This window comes from Hemibagrus wyckioides, linkage group LG12, assembly GCF_019097595.1.
Source record: "Hemibagrus wyckioides isolate EC202008001 linkage group LG12, SWU_Hwy_1.0, whole genome shotgun sequence".
In the NCBI taxonomy this organism is placed as follows: Eukaryota; Metazoa; Chordata; class Actinopteri; order Siluriformes; family Bagridae; genus Hemibagrus; species Hemibagrus wyckioides.
Window position 1 is genome coordinate 16,717,686 of NC_080721.1, and position 19,379 is coordinate 16,737,064.

General features: G+C 43.2%; 1 protein-coding gene across 1 annotated transcript; it reads right to left on the reverse strand.

The window, feature by feature from the left end:
- Window positions 1–12,510: 12,510 nt before the first annotated feature.
- On the reverse strand, window positions 12,511–17,839 carry LOC131362631 (uncharacterized; the record flags this gene model as incomplete). The annotated part of the gene is made up of 4 exons (XM_058404785.1): window positions 17,813–17,839; window positions 17,509–17,596; window positions 14,782–14,934; window positions 12,511–13,118 (listed from the first exon to the last, which is right to left on the reverse strand). Coding segments are annotated over exons 1-4 (876 nt in total), but the record flags the coding sequence as incomplete, so codon positions are not given.
- Window positions 17,840–19,379: the final 1,540 nt, after the last annotated feature.

Below are 19,379 nucleotides of genomic sequence, written 5' to 3' on the forward strand. Positions count from 1 at the left end.
TGTTAGTCAATGATAGAACAGTTTATACAGTGACTGCAGTTATTAAAGTGACACATGTAAACAGGATTAATATAAATATAAATGTAAAGTGAAATGTAAAGTGACGTGTGTGCAAACAGGACAATTTAGTGTGTGTGTGTGTGTCTGACTATGTCCAGCACAGTTCAGTTCTTTTTTGTGCGCGTGTGTTATGTATGTGTGTGTGTGTGTCCGTGTCCAGCACAGTTCAGTTCTCTTTTGAGATCAGATCTTGGTTGTGCGTGTGTGTGTGTGTATGTCCAGCTCAGCTCAGTTCTCTGTTGAGATACCTGATTGCCTGAGGGAAGAAACTGTTTAACAGTCTGGTTGTGCGGGTGCTTTGGTACCTCTTTCCGGATGGCAGAAGGGTGAAGGGTGAAGAGTGTGTGTGAGGGGTGTGTGGGATCATCCACAATGCTGTTTGCTTTGAGGATGCAGCATGTAGTGTAAATGTCTGTAATAGAGGGAAGAGAGACTTCGATGATCTTCTCAGCTGTCCTCACTATCCCCTGAAGGGTCTTGTGATCCGAGACGGTGCAGTTCCCAAACCAGGCAGTGACGCAGTTACTCAGGATGCTCTCGATGGTCCCTCTGTAGAAGGTGGTCAGGATGGGAGGTGGAAGATGAGCCTTCCTCAGCCTTCGCAGGAAGTAGAGATGCTGCTGGGCTTTCCTGGTGATGGAGCTGGTGTTTAGTGACCAGGTGAAGTTCTCCACCAGGTGAACACCAAGGAATTTGTTCACCATGCTCTCAAAGGAAAAAGGCTGGAGACCTGTTTGTCTTTAAAAATACAAGTTTGACAAATATACTTTTATTTAAGTACATTTAATAAGTTTACTTAAAAGTTGTAGTAAATAATGTTTTTTGAGTACTAGAGTAAACCTGACATGAAAATGAAATATTCTTTTCTTTAAGGAAGAAAATAATTTACACCACAGAATGTAATGAAATAACACACTTTGCACTGTTCTGTAAAAATGTTAAAAATAATACACTTTGAATGGCATATCACCCCATCCTCTGTATGTTTATATTGTATTGTGTATATGTTGTGTGTAAATCCTTATATAATAACCAAAACAGGATGAATGCAATAGCTTACTTATTGGAGGTCTCTCCATACTATTCCTTCTTCTACTGTCTGATGGATCTGTGGAAAAAAAACAAAAGCTGCAATTTGATCCACAAATGTTTTGGAACCAAGAAGAACCTCTACCAAACTTCTACGAAATTTCTAGAAAGTTTTAATTGTGGAAAAAAGGATCTGCTTATGATCCTAAGCATACAGCTGATCTGTGAATCTGTGGTGGTGGCTGCTTCTGGAACAATCTCATTGATATTTACTCATGGAGTAAAGAACTCATGGATCTTATGAGATGAAGCTCATGATGGTAGCAATAGAATGAATTCAGATGTCTATAGAAACATTCTGTCTGAGAAACATATACTATCTAATAAGAAATTTCATCATGCAGCAAAACAATGTTTCAAAACACATACACTCATCAAAGGACTTCATATGGAGGGAATGTGAAAGGTTTTTGACTGAGCAGGTCAATCAGCAGAAGTGAAACCATCTGAACAGCATTTCACTTCCTGAATAAGAGATTTGAATGGAGAAATCCCATGAAACACACAACTACTGAAAGAAGCTGTGGTAAAGGGCTGGGGAGATGAATGATACAGTTTGATGAGGTCAGTGGGTTGCAGGCTTGATGTATTGCAAGTGAGGGAAATGTAACCAAAAAATATTTTGTGTTGTTTACTTTAAAACTGTTTCTATAATTTTGCTCACCCAATTATTGGGTGGTCTGATAGAAAAGGTTGGCATGTTCTAAGATTTTAAATATGTCTTGATGTAAATATCAGGAAATGAAAGCTGAAATTCTGATCAGTCGTCTCATATTTGCCCCCCACCCCACCCACTCTATCCTCTATGTATAAATTTTTTGATTCCAAACCCAAATGTCTTCAGTGAATAACAAAAAGAAACACCTCACTGAAACACTTTCAGAAAGGACTGTACATACAGAAAATACACACAAACACACACGAAGAACATTACATTTATTTCATTAAGCCACCGGCTGTGTCAGATTTATATATCATAGAAAATGACATTTATGTTTATAAAACACTTCTCTTGTCTGCACTTGGCATGACAGAATTCGCAAGAAAATCAGAAATTGTGAATATAGCCTTAGACAGCAGCATGTGCCTTTACTCCAGGAAGTGAGAAACAACACCTGGTAATCTTTATTTATTTATTTACTTTTATTTTTAAGTCATCACCTTAGACTTCACACATATAAACTATTATATTCTTCCATTACTACTCTTATACAATTATTATAGGAGAGATGCGGGATTTAGCAATCAGACATTATGTCGTCCATTTATTTTGTCCAAACAGTACTACAACACAATTACGGGGGTTTTAAATTTAAATTTAAAAGAACACAACATAAACATATCAAACTATAATATAACAAACTAAAGAGAAGGTTTGTAATGGCGAAAACTATGTATTCATATGCATCACATTATTGTGCGGTGTGCCCTTTAAGAGACTGTTTACTTGTAACTCGTAAGTGATGATTACGTAGGAGAACTTTGTAATGGTGTAAAGCAAGATACGATGGATTATAAGTTTGCTCTGCTTTCTTGTTATAATTTTGTTCTTTACTTTTATTATTTATGACACAAGAGAGAGTTGAACCCTCGTGTATGAGAGAAGCACGTTGCCTGTGCACCTGTCATTAAACATGTGGATTACAGACCACGGTGAAGCTTTATATTCGGACATTAGACAAACATTCGGAAGTGGTATTTTAGGGACCATCGACAAACCTCTGTACGACTGAAATGTGGTACTTGTTCCTTACCTGGCTACATGCCCCAGTTATTCTATTTTCTTCTTAAATATACATATGGCATGGGGCATTGCAAACAGCTTTTGTTTATTTATAAATAAGAATTTAATTAATAGATAGTATTAATTATGTATTGTGAATTAATTTGTTATTATTAATTTACTTTTTTAATAAAAAAAACATCTTCACTGATTTTAATTTTAATTTGTATTAAATAAAAAAAAATAACACTATTTCTTCAATAGCTTCTAGGTCATGTGACCCAAAACTAATACCAAAATAATCTACTTGGACACCGCCACAAGGTACACCTCTTTGTATTCCAAAAAATCTCTTCTTTCATTTTTATTTTGTAAAAAACATTATTTCTTCAATAGCTTCTAGGTCATGTGACCATGTGACCCCAAACTAGTACCAAAATAATCTACTTGGACACCTCCACAGGGTACACCTCTTGTTATCACAAAATATGTCCTCACTGATTTTTATTTATTTGTTTATTTTCTTCATTTGTTTAATTCATTTCTTTCATTTTTCAATTTTTTTTAAACAAAGTTTTTAGTGTTATTACCCAGTGGTCTTCTTAAACACACAGCATTTCCATATTTTTTATCTGGCTGTTTGAAGCTGCAAAGTTTCCAATCCCACACACTGTGCATATCTATCTATCTATCTATCTATCTATCTATCTATCTATCTATCTATCTATCTATCTATCTATCTATCTATCTTATAATAATTAAGACAGAGATAGATAGATAGATAGATAGATAGATAGATAGATAGATAGATAGATAGATAGATAGATAGATAGACAGATAGATAGATAGATAGATAGATAGATAGATAGATAGATAGATAGATAGATAGATAGATTTTAGTACTAGTTTGTGGTCACAGGGTCACGTGACCTAGAAGCTATTGAAGAAATGGTGTTTTTTTATTTAATAAAAATTCAAATAAAATCAGTGAAGACATTTTTTAGATAACAAGTTGTGTACCCTGTGGAGGTGTCCAACTAGATTATTTTGGTACTAGTTTGTGGTCACAGGGTCACATGACCTAGAAGCTATTGAAGAAATAGGGTTTTTTTATTTAATAAAAATTCAAATAAAATCAGTGAAGACATATTTTGGGATACAAAGAGGTGTACCTTGTGGGGGTTTCCAATTAGATTATTTTGGTACTAGTTTGGGGACACAGGGTCACATGACCTAGCAGCTATTGAAGGAATAGTTATTTTTTTATTAAAAAGTAAATTAATAATAAGAAATTAATTCACATGATACATAATTAATACTATCTATTAATTAGACTTTTATTTATAAATAAACAAAATCTGTTTGCAATAACACATAGCATATGTATATTTAAGAAGAAATTAGAGTAACTGGGGAATGTAGTCAGTTAAGTAACAAGTACCACATTTCAGTCGTACAGAAATTTGTCGACGGTCCCTAAACTACCACTTCCGAATGTCTGTCTAATGTCTGAATATCAAGCTACCTTCACCGTGGTGGATTACTGACTGAAAGTAACGAGTTATCTTGGTCAGAGCATGACAAGTTCTGTCTTAGTCCATGAATAAAACTGATACCACACCTTCAACCAAACCAAAGTGGAATTAACAGGTTTTAAAATATAGACACAAATTTTAACACAGATTGGAACCACAGTGAAGAAGTTACAGAGGTTCCTGGGGTTCACTAATTTCTACAGGAGGTTCATTGGGGGATACAGTTCCATCGTCGCCCTGCTCACAAACCTCCTCAAAAAGGGGCCTAAAACCCTGCAGTGGAGCCCCGAAGTGGACCAAGCCTTCCACCTGATTAAACAACGTTTCGTATCAGCTCCACTCCTACCCCATCCTGACCCAGATCTTCCCTTCATCGTGGAGGTGGATGCTTCCACTACTGGAGTGGGGCGGTTCTCTCCCAAGAGCACGGTAATCCAGCATGTCTACACCCCGTGCCTACTATCACCTTGTGAACAGAATTACGACGTGGGGAACATCACGCCATCAAGCTTGCCCTGGAGGAGTGGAGGCACTGGCTGGAGGGAGCTCGTCATCAGTTCACAGTCATCACTGACCACAAGAACCTGCAATACCTCCGAGATGCCAAACATCTTAACCCCCGTCAAGCCCAATGGGCCTTGTTTTTCACCAGGTTCAATTTCAAAGTCACCTACCGCCCAGGGTCCAAAAATGGCAAAGCAGATGCTCTCTCATGCCTGTACTCCCCCGACACTCCCCCCAAACAGCCAGAACCCATACTACCACCCAGCGTGTTGATCGCACCCATCCAATGGGACCTTGACACTGACATCACATCGGCCACTGCCTCCGAGCTGATTCCCCCAGAATGTCCGTCCGACCACACATACGTCCTTTCATCCATATGCCACCATTTAATCCAGTCGGCTCACTCCTCCCCAGGCACAGGGCATCCAGGCATCAACCAGACTCTCTCACTCCTGCAGGGACAATACTGGTGGCCTGGGCTAACCGCGGACATCAGGAGGTACGTAAGGGGTTGTCAGGAGTGTGCTATGGCGAAGACCCCTCGTCATCTACCATCTGGCAAGCTTATCCCATTGCCCACTCCTCAACGCCCCTGGTCACACCTAGGAGTGGACTTTGTCACGGACCTGTCAGCCTCTGAAGGTTACACCTGCATCCTGGTGGCATTGGACCGGTTCTCCAAGGCCTGCCGCCTCATCCCACTTAAAGACCTCCCCATAGCCTTGGAAACCGCAGAAGGCCTGTTCCAGCACGTCTTTCGGAATTTTGGGATACCCGAAGATATTGTGTCAGATAGGGGACCTCAGTTTGTATCACATGCCTTCTTCAGTCGCCTGGGTGTGACCACTATCCTGATTTCTGGATATCACCCACAGTCCAACGGCCAATCCGAGCATAAAATTCAGGAGATCAGTCACTACCTACGTACCTTCTGCCACCACCAGCAACTCTCCTGGCATCGCTACCTCCCATGGGCCGAGTATGCACACAACTCCCTGTGTCAGTCCACCACTGGCCTCACCCCTTTCCAGTACATACTCGGATTCTAGCCTCCATTGTTTCCCTGGTCCTACGAACCTTCCACAGTCCTCTCAGTACAACATTGGTTCCAGGAGAGTGAAAGAGTCTGGCACTCTGCCCACCAGAGATTACAACAGGCCATCTGGCGCCATAAGCAGGCAGTGGACACCCGAAGGGAGGAAGCGCCTAATTATCAACCCGGACAGAAGATGTGGCTCTCAACAAGAGACATCCAATTACGTCTCCCCTGCAGGAAGCTCAGCCCCAGATACATCGGCCTGTTCCTCATCTCCCATCTCATCAACCCGGTTACAGTGCAACTCCAACTCCCATCACACTACAAAATTCACCCCACATTCCATGTATCTTTACTAAAACCTTATGTCTCACCTGTCTCTCCTTCTCCCTCCACTGAGTCCAGTGATGCGGTAGATCCCCCTCTCCCTCCGGTGGTCGAGGACGACTCTGTCTATATGGTGAAGGAGATACTGAGGCCCCGGCGTCGTGGTGGTTGCCTCAAGTATTTAGTCGACTGGGAGGGGTATGGTCTGGAAGAAAGGTCGTGGGTCCCTTGTGATGACATCTTGGACCCCAACCTCCTCATGGACTTCCACACCCGTCACCCAGAACACTCCTCTCCGCGTGCTAGAGGCCGTCCGCTGCGACGCCAAAGACCTCTGTCCTCAGGAGCGGACCGTGGAGGGGATTGGTTCTGTCACAGGCACGCTGGACCGGACCCCTCACCAGCGCACTCACTCTCCCAAATACTGATTGAGTTCACCTGCACCTCATTAGTTTCTTTCCTCCACTCCCCTATTTAAGAGCACTCTCTCCACTTCTTCCCCGTCTGGTCTCGTTTTGACACCGACTCCTAGCTACGTTCATATACGTTAGCCTTAGCCTTCAAGCTACATTGATACCGCTATTCAGCCCCAACTGCTATCTTCCCTTCCTCATCACGCTTACTGATCTCCCCACCTCCACTCACCTCCGTGCACGGTGACTTCACCTCCATTCCGCTTCAGCTTCCAGATCCAATCTTCTACAGCTGAGTATTCTCCTCTCCCCTTTCTCCACCCATATTCCTCAATTAATAAACACACCCCTTCCGGGGTTTAATCCTGCCTTTGTCTGTTCATCTCTGGTGTTTTGTGACAATTACAAGCAATATTATTAATTTAATTCAACAATTGATAATTTATTGGTGCCGAAACCCGGGATCTTCTGGTGTGGGAAGACTGATGTGAGTCCGAAACCTGAGCTATGACCGCAGCTACTACGGACTACAGATTGCCGGCATCAAAAACAGACAGGTAAGCGCAGACACCTGTTATATTCAAAGTCTGTGTTAAATCTGGATCTGTGGTCTGAGTAGAGCGGCCCTGGGGAAGGCACAGGCAGTTGGTCTCATGCCAAGAACTAGAGGGTGGAAGTGAAAATAGAAGGGGAAAAAAAAGGACAGAAAAAAAGAGGCAGATGGGAATGGGCTTGAAGTTTTATGGTTAAATAAGTGAATAATTGTGTACAAGAAAATTCCTGCTGGATTAGGCAGGTGGTACAAGAGAAAATTCCTGCAGGTGGAAATATTTGTCCTTAGATACCACTGTTGTATATGGAAAACAGGTCTGCATGGTAGGGATGCTTGGTGAGTCACTGCGGAAAACAGTATATTTCATTTTCGGGAATGCAGGGTGGGACCCGACGTTGGAGAGTCACTGCAGGAAATAGTATATTTAGGTTTCAGGTGCAGGGTGGGACCCAACAAAATGTGTTAAAAGTGTTAATGTGTTATTAATGTGATTTGTGAATTGTTGAAATATGCCTTTGTTGAGAATGCGTTGTTAATGGAGGAAGAGTTGCTGTTAGCAGCGGTGGTTGTTGTGTGTTTGGGAATTAAATGTGTTAGGAGAAATAGAAGTAGAAGTAGTGGTGTGAATAATTAGATGGTTGATGTGAATACTGTGATGAGCAGAAACGGTGACAGAAAAAAAAGAGAGGTAAAAAGAAGAAAAAAAAGTAAAATTGGTAAGTACACTCACACACTCACACATAGACACACGTGCATATATATATATATATATATATATATATATATATATATATATATACAGTATATACAGGGGAAAACCCCATCACATAGCGGAGAGAGACTTGAGGTGAGAAGATTAAAGAAGGGAAAGGTTAGGGAGAGTAGCAGCGGTATGTGTCTGTGGTGGATTGTGTGTATGGGGTGTTTGGGATGGTGTTTGGGATTGAGTAGAGGTTCGGGGGAAAAAAAAAGTATTGTGTGCATATACAGGGGTTGGACAATGAAACTGAAACACTGGCCAATTTAGTGTTGGAGGTTTCATGGCTAAATTTGACCAGCCTGGTGGCCAATCTTCATTGATTGCACATTCCACCAGTAAGAGCAGAGTGTGAAGGTTTAATTAGCAGAGTAATAGCACAGTTTTGCTTAAAATATTGCAATGCACACAACATTATGGGAGACATATCAGAGTTCAAAAGAGGACAAATTGTTGGTGCACGTCTCGCTGGCGCATCTGTGACTAAGACAGCAAGTCTTTGTGATGTATCAAGAGCCAAGGTATCCAGGGTAATGTCAGCATACCACCAAGAAGGATGAACCACATCCAACAGGAGTAACTGTGGACGCAAGAGGAAGCTGTCTGAAAGGGATGTCCGGGTGCTAACCCGGATTGTATCCAAAAAACATAAAACCACAGCTGCCCAACTCACTGCAGAATTAAATGTGCACCTCAACTCTCCTGTTTCCACCAAAACTGTCCGTCGGGAGCTCCACAGGGTCAACGTACATGGCCGGGCAGCTATAGCCAAACCTTTGGTCACTCGTGCCAATGCCAAACGTCGGTTTCAATGGTGCCAGCAGCGAAAATCTTGGGCTGTGGACAATGTGAAACATGCATTGTTCTCTGATGAGTCCACCTTCACTGTCTTTCCCACATCCGGGAGAGTTACGGTGTGGAGAAGCCCCAAAGATGCGTACCACCCAGACTGTTGCATGCCCAGAGTGAAGCATGGGGGTGGATCAGTGATGGTTTGGGCTGCAATATCATGGCATTCCCTAGGCCCAATACTTGTGATAGATGGGCGTGTCACTTCCAAGGACTACTGAACCATTCTGGAGGACCATGTGCACCCAATGGTTCAAACATTGTATCCTGAAGGCGGTGCCATGTATCAGGATGATAATGCACCGATACACACAGCAAGACTGGTGACAGAGTGGTTTGATGAACATGAAAGTGAAGTTGAACATGTTTTGGAGGAGTGAGTCAGGAAACGTTTTCCTCCACCAGCAACACGTAGTGACCTGGCCACTATTCTGCAAGAAGAATGGCTCAAAATCTCTCTGGCCACTGTGCAGGACTTGTATCTGTCATTCCCAAGATGAATTGATGCTGTATTGGCCGCAAAAGGAGGCTCTACACCATACTAATGAATTATTGTGGTCTAAAACCAGGCGTTTCAGTTTCATTGTCCAACCCCTGTATATGATAGGTGTCGGAGTTATGAGTTGATGCATTTGTGTTGCATTTATTAATAATATAGTAATTTATGAGTTGATATAACTAATATATTTCAGTTTAGTTTAGTAACTAAGTGCAGACATGTTTTTCTGAGCTCCGTCAAGCTGACCTACAATTTCGCTAAGTTTTCTAGATTTCTATCCTAGAGCATAACTTTTATAATATCTTCATTAGCTGATAGTGTCACATAACATTCTCATTCCAAACGCTTTTTAAATCACTAGTTTTATTTGTTTTCCTGAACACCCGCTTACAGCTGGTTAGCCCACTAGCATGCTAACCTGTTAGCCCGGCTATTAGCACACTAACCCACTAGCCCGGCTATCTCGAGTCTGTTTAGATTTTACATTTTTCACCAATTATCTCTGTTATTCTACTTCATTTTAACACTATGTCGGTTGTGGGTTTGCCTTTGAGTGCAGGTGAGGATTCCTTCGAGCTGCACTCAGTGGATGTGGAGCTAGAGGTCATGGAGAAGCAGATCCGTGACCTTCAGGTGAAGCTAGCCCAGCTGTGACAGCGGAGAGCCACGCTGGAATCATCCCGGGCTGACACGCACCTGTCCCAGGTAAATCCGCGGTGTGATACGATCACTCCCACAACCTCAACACCACGTGTTTCTCTGCCCAGGCCCAGCGCAGCTAGGAGGCAGCCCGCCCAGGTTTCGTTCACTCCGGCGCCAGGGTACCACGGAGCCTGGATGCAGCAGCGAAAGACACGCGCCTTGCCCCGGCCGAGGACCTCTCCCCCTCCGCCGCCACCCATCTTCAAGATCTCAACCCGCAACCGCTTCGCTCCCCATCGCGAGGCAGCGTGCGACGCGGTGATCATCGGAGACTCCATCGTCCGGCACGTCCGTGCTACCACGGCTAAAGGTAAGGTGCGCACTCGTTGTTTTCCTGGTGCTCGTGTTCTTGATGTCACTGCACAGGTACCCGCGATCCTCACCAAGAGCATCAGAGCTGTGGTCCTCCATGCTGGCATGAACAACATCAGGCTGAGGCAGATGGAGATCCTGAAGAGGGACTTCAGGAACCTGGTGGAGAAGGTTTGCACCACATCACCCCCGACGAGGATCATCGTGTCAGGACCACTTCCCACGTTCCAGCGAGGAATCGAAAGGTTCAGGAGGCTATTTGCATTTAATGAATGGTTACAGTCTTGGTGTCAAGAACAGAATATACCATTTGTTGATAAATGGAATGTTTTCTGGGAGCGTCCTAGGCTCTACCGTTACGATGGCCTGCACCCAAGCAGAGCTGGAGCAGCAGTCCGCTCAGACAACATATCCAGGACACTGTGCACCATCTGACTGGTAAGTCATTCCTCAGATTACATCTGTAATAGCTACTGTTCAACTCGCCAGACTAATACAAATTCACACATAGCTCATCATATAGAAACTGTGTCTGTTCCCTGATTAGTGAGATTAAAGGATAAATTTGTTAATGACTCAAAATAATCTTATCACAGTTAAACCTGAAAAAGGCCAAATAAGTAAAGATAAACAATTTCTTAAGTTTGGGCTCCTCAACATTAGATCCCTTGCACCAAAAGCACTTTTTATTAATGAAATGATCTCAGATTATAGTTGACGCACTCTGTCTTACTGAAACCTGGCTTAGACCAAATGAATACATTGGCCTAAATGAGTCTACTCTATCAGGATATTCATATAAGCATGAGCCCCGTCAGATAGGTTGTGGTGGTGGTGTTGCAACCATCTATAATAATTCTCTTACCATTACTCAGAAAACAGGACCCAGGTTTAACTCATTTGAAGTGCTTGTCCTTAATGTTGCACTCTCAGACAGGCATAAAAAATCCCTACTCTATCTTGCCCTGGCCACCGTGTACAGACCCCCAGGGCCCTACGGTGATTTTCTTAATGAGTTTTCACATCTACTCTCAGATCTTTTGATCAGTTTTGACAAAGTGTTAATTGTAGGAGACTTTAACATTCATGTAGATGATGCTAACGATGCATTAGGACTTGCATTTATAGATTTACTAAATTCCTTTGGGGTTAAACAAAAGATTAATAGACCAACTCATCGTTTTAATCATACACTAGACCTAGTTATATCACATGGGACTGATGCATCTTGTCTAAGACACATTTTAAATGAAACAAGATAGTGATCTGAGATAGCTTCCGACTGTGGAAGAGTGACTATGTTTTCTATATTTAAGCTGAATGTAAAAATGAGATCCAGCGTGTGACCTCCATTATGAGTGGGTCCTATTACATTTTGATTAACACCTGATGAATCTAAGATGGATACAACTGCTGTTCTCAGAGGGTCTTCTGGCTCATCAAAATGAATATTGAAGTCTCCAACTATTAATGCTTTGTCTAAAGAAACAACAAAGTTTGAAATAAATTCACTGAGGAATTCAGAATATGGCCCTGGGGGTCTGTAAATAACAATTAGTGGAATTGACTCTGTGAACTTATTATTAGTACTTGCATACGTTAGGTTAGTATAAAGAACTTCAAATGTGTTGAACTGATGTCTGGGTTTTAGTTTGGCGCCTAGCTTATTATCATGGATAACTGCGACACCTCCTCCCCTGCCTGTTAGACGTGGTTGGTGCATATAGCTAAAACCAGGCGGACAAGCTTCATTTAATGCTATGTACTCGTTTTGTTTAATCCATGTTTCTGTTAAGCAAAGAACACTGAACTCCCGATCAGTAACAGTTCATTAATTATAAGTGTTTTAGTTGACAGAGGTCTTATATTTAACAGTCCTAACGTCAGATCAAAGGTGCTGGCTGTGCATTCACTATGATCTAGTTTTATGTTAATCATGTTACTAAAACAAATTTTCTGATTTCTGTTAAAACATTTTTGTTTGGCTTGGGGAATAGACACAGTCTCAATGTTATGAACCCTGAGTGACGACTCATTGCAGCTAGCAGACAGTCGGATTAACCTGCTTGTCTGCTCCCTGGCCCTGGCCCTGGATTGTCACCGATTAACTAGATCTGCTCTAAGACTATGTGCTATGCTGCAAGAAATGAGAGCAGCACCCTCCCGAGTGGGATGGACACTGTCCCGTCCTAACAGGCCAGCCTTGCCCTCAAAAGAGCTCCAATTATCTATGAAGCTCACATTGTTTTCGGAGCACCACCTGGACATCCAGCAGTTCAGCGACCATAACCTGCTGTAAGCTACATCGCCACGCCGCATTGGGATGGGGCCAGAGCATACTACAGCATCGGACATCGCTTTCGCTAATTTACACACCTCTACAACATTACTCTTAGTAACCTCAGACTGACAAAGGTGTATATCATTAGCTCCTACATGGAAAACTATCTTCGAGAACCTGTGCTTGCCTAGGACCCTAAGATTACCTGCAATGTCTGGTACCCTGGCTCCTGGAATACACCTAACCTGTGCTTCTGGAGCCCCTAAAGGCCTAGCTAATTTCACATGCCTTAAAATGGAGTCTCCTATACCCAGAGCTCTTTCAGGTTTCTCAGCGGGTTCTTCACTGAGGAGAGCAAACCTGTTGGACATGTGAAGCGGAGAGGAGTGGTGCTCCCATGGGCGAGCCTTAGCGTTAGCCTTGGCTTTGCGACTATGCCGCCGAGTCGTCACCCATTCGCCCCGCTGTGAGGGCTCTAATGCCGGAGTTGGGGGATTACTAACTCCACTATCACTTCTTAGTGTACACTCTACCTGTAGAACATATTAGACACGTCTCTCCATGTTATAAACTTGGTAGAACTATAACTCCGACCACTATAGACAGGTTTACAAACAATCTGCCAGATCTGTCTCAACTTCTTACTAGACCCCTAAATGCAGATGCACTAGATGAAGTAACCAACAGCATAGGCAATATTTTTACCAGCACACTAGACACTGTTGCCCCCATCCAACTAAAAAAGGTCAGAGATAAAACACCTGCACCATGGTACAATAGTCATACACATGCCCTCAAGAGAGTAACCCGTAACCTTGAGCGAAAGTGGAGAAAAAACAAATTAGAAGTTTTTAGAATTGCGTTTAAAGACAGTTTGTCCAGCTATAGACAGGCTCTAAAAGCTGCTAGGGCTGAGCATCTGAGCAAACTGATAGAAATAATCCAGAACAATCCCAGATTCTTATTCAGTACAGTGGCTAAACTAACAAAGGATCAGATTTCTAGAGAGAGTATTTCAACACAGTTTAGTAGTGAGGACTTTATGAATTTCTTCACTAAAAAAATTGATAGTATCAGGAACAAAATATTGGATGTTCAACCACTGATGGCATCCAGTGATTTAGACCAGCCTATAGCTCCACACTTAAAGCTACAATGCTTTACCAGTATAGGGCAGGAAGAGCTAGTTAAACTTATCACCACGGCTAAACCAACAACGTGTTTGCTAGATCCAATTCCAATACTAGATTGCTGAAAGAATTGATACATGCAGCTGGAGAGCCTCTTCTTAATATTATTAACTCCTCGTTATATCTAGGTCATGTCCCATATCTCTTAAGTTAGCAGTCATTAAGTCTCTTCTTAAGAAACCGAAACTAGACCCTGATGAAATATCAAATTACAGACAGATTTCAACCCTTCCATTTATATCAAAAATATTAGAAAAGGTAGTGTCAGCTCAATTACGCTCCTTCCTACAGGAAAACAATATCTTTGAAGAATTTCAGTCAGGTTTTAGGCCCCATCATAGTACAGAAACTGAACTAGTTAAAATCACAACTGACTTGCTTTTAGCTTCGGACCAAGGCCGCATCTCGATTTTAGTCCTGCTTGATCTTAGTGTATTCGACACTATAGATCATAACATTCTCACAGATCACTTACAAAATCACATGCAGGGACAGGCATTAAAATGGCTTAGATCCTACCTGTCTGATCGATACCACTTTGTAGATTTAAATGGAGAACTGTCCAGTGTAGTGCCAGTGAAATACGGGGTCCCACAAGGGTCAGTTTTAGGACCTCTGCTTTTCTCAGTATACATGCTTCCCTTGGGTAACATCATTAGAAGGCATGGGATTAGTTTCCATTGTTATGCCAATGATACTGTGGGAGATAATTTTGTAATGGAAGATATATGTATGAAATGTGTATTTGATGTTGTATGAAATAACCAGGGGACAGCAAGAGTGAGTTCTCAGGAAAGGTTTATTCGTTAGATCGTTTGAGCTTAAGAACAATATAGGGTTTAACACGGCATGTAGCTCGGTCATGGGCCTTGCATGTAGGCTGCAAGGGCCTCGGAGAACAAGCAACTGTATCAATGATGTCAGTCTGGCAAGCTTTCTCAGCAGTACCAGGTTTTCCAAATTTGGACCAATCAATGGCAGAGATGCACCCTAGATCATCATGGCCCATCTGCGCTCCACTGGTACCTTGAGAGGCAATGATCTCATTATGAAGTAAATGCAGTGCATGCTGGACGGCGATGGTGGTACCAGGTGAGATATCTAGATTACATATGTAGAAGACAACAGATAAATCAGAAAGCTGTGGAATGTAGAGCATAATGTGGAAAAAAAGTAAAGAAGGGTGTTGGCCCCTGAAGAACTGAGAACTTACCCATGCTGTCTCCTGAGAAAGAATGAGGTGTTGGAGAGAGTGAGGCTGGAGACAATCCCACTGGTGGGGACAGAAACGCCCAATTTTTTTAATATAATAATTCAGGAAAATTTAATTATAATGGTATTCGAGAAGTTGTAAATTCAAAGATAATGGTGTAAAAAAGAACCTAAAAGTTCCAAAAAGAAAAGTAGGTGGGATTGTCTCAGAGAAGAGCCAGTGACCTGTTACATTTGGAGAGATAAGGAAAATGTATATAAAGGCTGAGGCTGGAGTTCCCCCTCCAGAGGTTGTTGGGACGTTCATGCGTGAGCATCTCAATTCTTGTATCAGCGCTGATTGCAAAATAAAATCTCTTATCTGCATTCATCTAGTCTGCCTGATTGGCTTATTTAATTAGGAGTCCTAATTAGGTGAGAGTCTCACTCAGACTGAGCTGTCGGGTCAGTGTGGAGCAGGAGTCAGATCTTTGTAGTGAGTACAGTAGGATTTTTATTCCACATTGTTTTGGTGACCCCGACGTGATATCAAAGAAAACGTGATTGGCACAGAGAGAACAGCAGAGCCCCGGACCCGGGACCAGAGGCTGCGGCCGCCGCCCACGGACCAGACACGGGATCCATATAGGACAGAGGTAAGGCAGAAGCCTGTTTAATCGAATTTCTGCATTAGTTGTGTGTGGTCTGGGGAGGCGGAGGCGCTCGGCCCAGGGACAGATCAGCTCTGTATCAACCTGTTAAGGCAGAGTGAGTGTAAGTTGAAACTGTATGTAGAGTGATATGATAAATTGCATGCTTTGTACTGAAAAAAGACTAGATGATGCCAGATGTATGAATGTGTAAAGGCCTGTATGATCGAAAGTCCTGGTGGGTTCCAGGTTTACTTCAGTTGTATGGCCTTTCGCCGAGATTTAGAGATAGAAACAAGGGGAATACGCACACACTTTTGGGACGAGCGAACATACAAAGATAGAGAGGGAGTAGAGCACTGGCAGCCAGAAGATTTAATTAGGGATAAACTGTGGGCCCTGTCAAAGTTTGATGGATTGTATACCTTGCAGAGAACATTTCCTGACTTAGACTGGTACGAAGCCCTGAGGAGGATTTGGAGGCCCAAGTTATTAAGTCCTATATTGAGGGCACTAGTTGACTCCCCTGGGCCCAGCAGCATAGCCATCCCCATATTTGACTTTATCAGTGATCCATATAAGGAGGACAACGAACTCCTAGTGGAGTTGTCTCAGCCCAGACCAAGCCAGTCCAACTACTGTTCGGGATTGACAACCACTGTATCAGTAGAACCCCGACTCATACACTGGGAAAGAGGTTTTGCAACATCAGTGTTGATTGACAAGATCAACGCACTTGGTGAAAAGATAAGAAAGAACCCAGTGAGGCCGAGCTTGACAGTAAAACGAATCAACGTCGTGCTAACGTGGTCAGAAGGCAACAGGAATCCAGGAGAGAGAAGTAGCACATACAGGGCACAGCAGGGGTGCATCATGAGTGAAGGGAGAAGACAGCCTATACCAGTTGACATCATAATAGCACAACATAAACCTGATGAGAAGTATGTCAGGAAATGTATGAGAAAATGGCATGACAGGACCCAGGGGACATTGAAGTGGCCGGTGGAAGGAACATTCGATGAAAAAGCCTGCTCAGAAGTGAGAGAAATGTTGAGACACTGGAAACCAAGTAAAGACGATGACAAATCCAGGGGAAAGAAGTACAGGCGATTGGAGATTCTGGAATGGTTTATGAGAGAAGGAAAAAAGATCAGAGAAGTGGAAGAAGTGGTGAAACAAGCAATAAAGAAAGAAGAAGAACGGAGCAGAGAAGAGAGAGAAGCAGAAAGACCACCGCCAATCTACTGTCCACCACCCAACTTCGATGAGCAAGCCGCAGGCAGGGGACAAGTGGGAGTTTATCCAACCTTAACGGACTGCTATGTTGATTGGACAGGATGGGAAGACGTGGAAATATCAGTGGAAAACCCAATCAAAGGAAAAATCAGAAGGAACAGAGAGGCAGGGGGAGATCACAATGAAGAAGAAGAAGAAGAAGAAGGAGTGGTGGAGGACATACTGCAAAAGGCAAAGAAAGAGAGTGAAGAGTACTTGCAAAGAGGAAAGGAACTTAAATTCACACATTCAACACCAGTGGGGGACAGTGCTGAGAAATACACCCCAAAGTGTGCAAGTGGGCCTACAGCGCCCCCTACACTCCTGGAGGAATGGGAAAGAGATGAACCGGCGGATGAGAGACAGAGTGTATATAATCAACCGCGAACAGAAAAGGCAGCAGGGTCACCGGATAAACAACCATGTGTTGAACACTGGCAAGAAGATCCAGAGAGACAAGTTAGAGGAGTACTGTATATTGAGCCAAGAGAAGATGCATTAAAGAGACAGAGGGACATTAGAGAGCAGCAGGCGAAGGATAGTATTTGTAACTTCGCACAGCAGCTGGAAGACTTAGTAGAGCGATTACAAAACTCAGTCACAGCGTTGGAGGAGCAGCTGGAACGGGAACGCACACGAGCAAAAGCCTTAAGAGAAAAGAAGTCATTAAGAGCACCGCAGAGATATGGGTTTGAGGAAGAGGAAGAGGTTCAAATGAATCCACTAGTGACAAAAGGGAGAGATGTGCAATACGTCCCATGGACATTTATAGATATGGTAGGGTTAAGCTCACAGCTACCGGAGATGTGTAATGGAGGACAGAGGTGGATTACAAAGTTTGAAGAAAAGACAGCAGGACATACCTTGTCGATAGGAGATGTGAAAGCCATTTTGGCCCAAACAATAGGGAAAGCAAAGACAGCAGAAATACTGGATGAAGCAGGACTAAAAGGAGCAATGGATCTACCAGGCTGGGATGCTATAGCACTGGGGACATGGAGAAATAGGTTGTGGAATGAGATAAGGAAAACCTACCCCACAAAAATGGACCCAGGACAACTGGAACACATGATTCTTAAGGAAGAAGAAAATGTAGTAAAATTCATTCACGATTACCAGAATAAATGGAAGGAGGAGACAGGTGGAACATGGGACGAGACAGACACAAGCAAGGGACTGTTTAAATTAATGCTGAAGAAATGTCTGCCAGAACAAGTCCAAAAATACATTAGATGAGGTGGTTGGCCTAAACTCCATGCCTTGGGACACATACAAAGCACATGTGATACATTATGTGGAACAATACAGAAAGAAACAAAAGGATGAAAAAACAGCATCAGAAGCCCTACTGACACAGCTATACAAAACACAGCTTGGTGAGCTGACTAGAACCAGACAGAAAGAAAAGGAGAGAGAGAAAAGGTAGGAAAAATACAAGCTGCAGTAGTCATTCCAGCAGGCCAAGAACTTGTACAGAATAATGAAATGCTGCCACAACAAGGACAAACATCGCAGCAGCCACAGATGATGCAACAACCGCAGGTGATAGCACCAAGTTCGCAGCAACAACAGAGCAGTGAAATGTACCCAATGGCTCAACCCATCAATGTCCACATTGGTGGTGCTCAAGGAAGATTCAGAGGGCGACCAATGAGGGGTCGCTGGCAAGGGAGAAGACAGCCATGGGAAAGGTGGGGTTCACCACAGCAAGGTTATACACCGCAGAACCCTGGAGGGCCTCAAGGACTGAGTTACGCGCAGACACCCCCCAGTCCTCAATACCAGCAGCCTCAACAACCACTAGAGTGCTGGGGCTGCGGAGGGAGTGGGCACATGAGAAGAGACTGCCCACATATGTATCAGCCCCAGATAGGCTCGGGATTGGGGCCTGCACTGAATTGGAGTTGAAGCGGCCCTGAGAAGCCAGAGGGGGAGAATATGCAGTATGCCACCACACTGCACCCACAACAAGAACCAACTGTCATGGTAACACTTAATAATGAGCGTCCTTTTCCATTCATGATTGACACAGGTGCCACGTATTCATGCATAGGACGCGAAGGCTCGAATCTCCCTCTCGCTCGGAAGACCATCAAAACAACAGGCTTCTCAGGGATCTCACAGATCTTACATTTCACTGAGCCTCAGATATTAACATTAGAAGACACCACCATTGTGGCACCGCTTTTATACTCACCCGCTACACCAGTCAATCTATTGGGACAAGATCTCCTATGTAAGTTCAAGGCCAGAATTCAATGCAGTCCTACAGGTCTCTGGGTAACATTCCCAGACAGAACCATAGCAGAACAATACCTCGTGGTTGAGGTGCAGACAGATACAGAGTGTAGCACAGTGTATTGGAATGACAATCCTAAAACATCAGAGTTGCATGCAAGCTATTTACAGTGGAAACCATGGATACAGGCC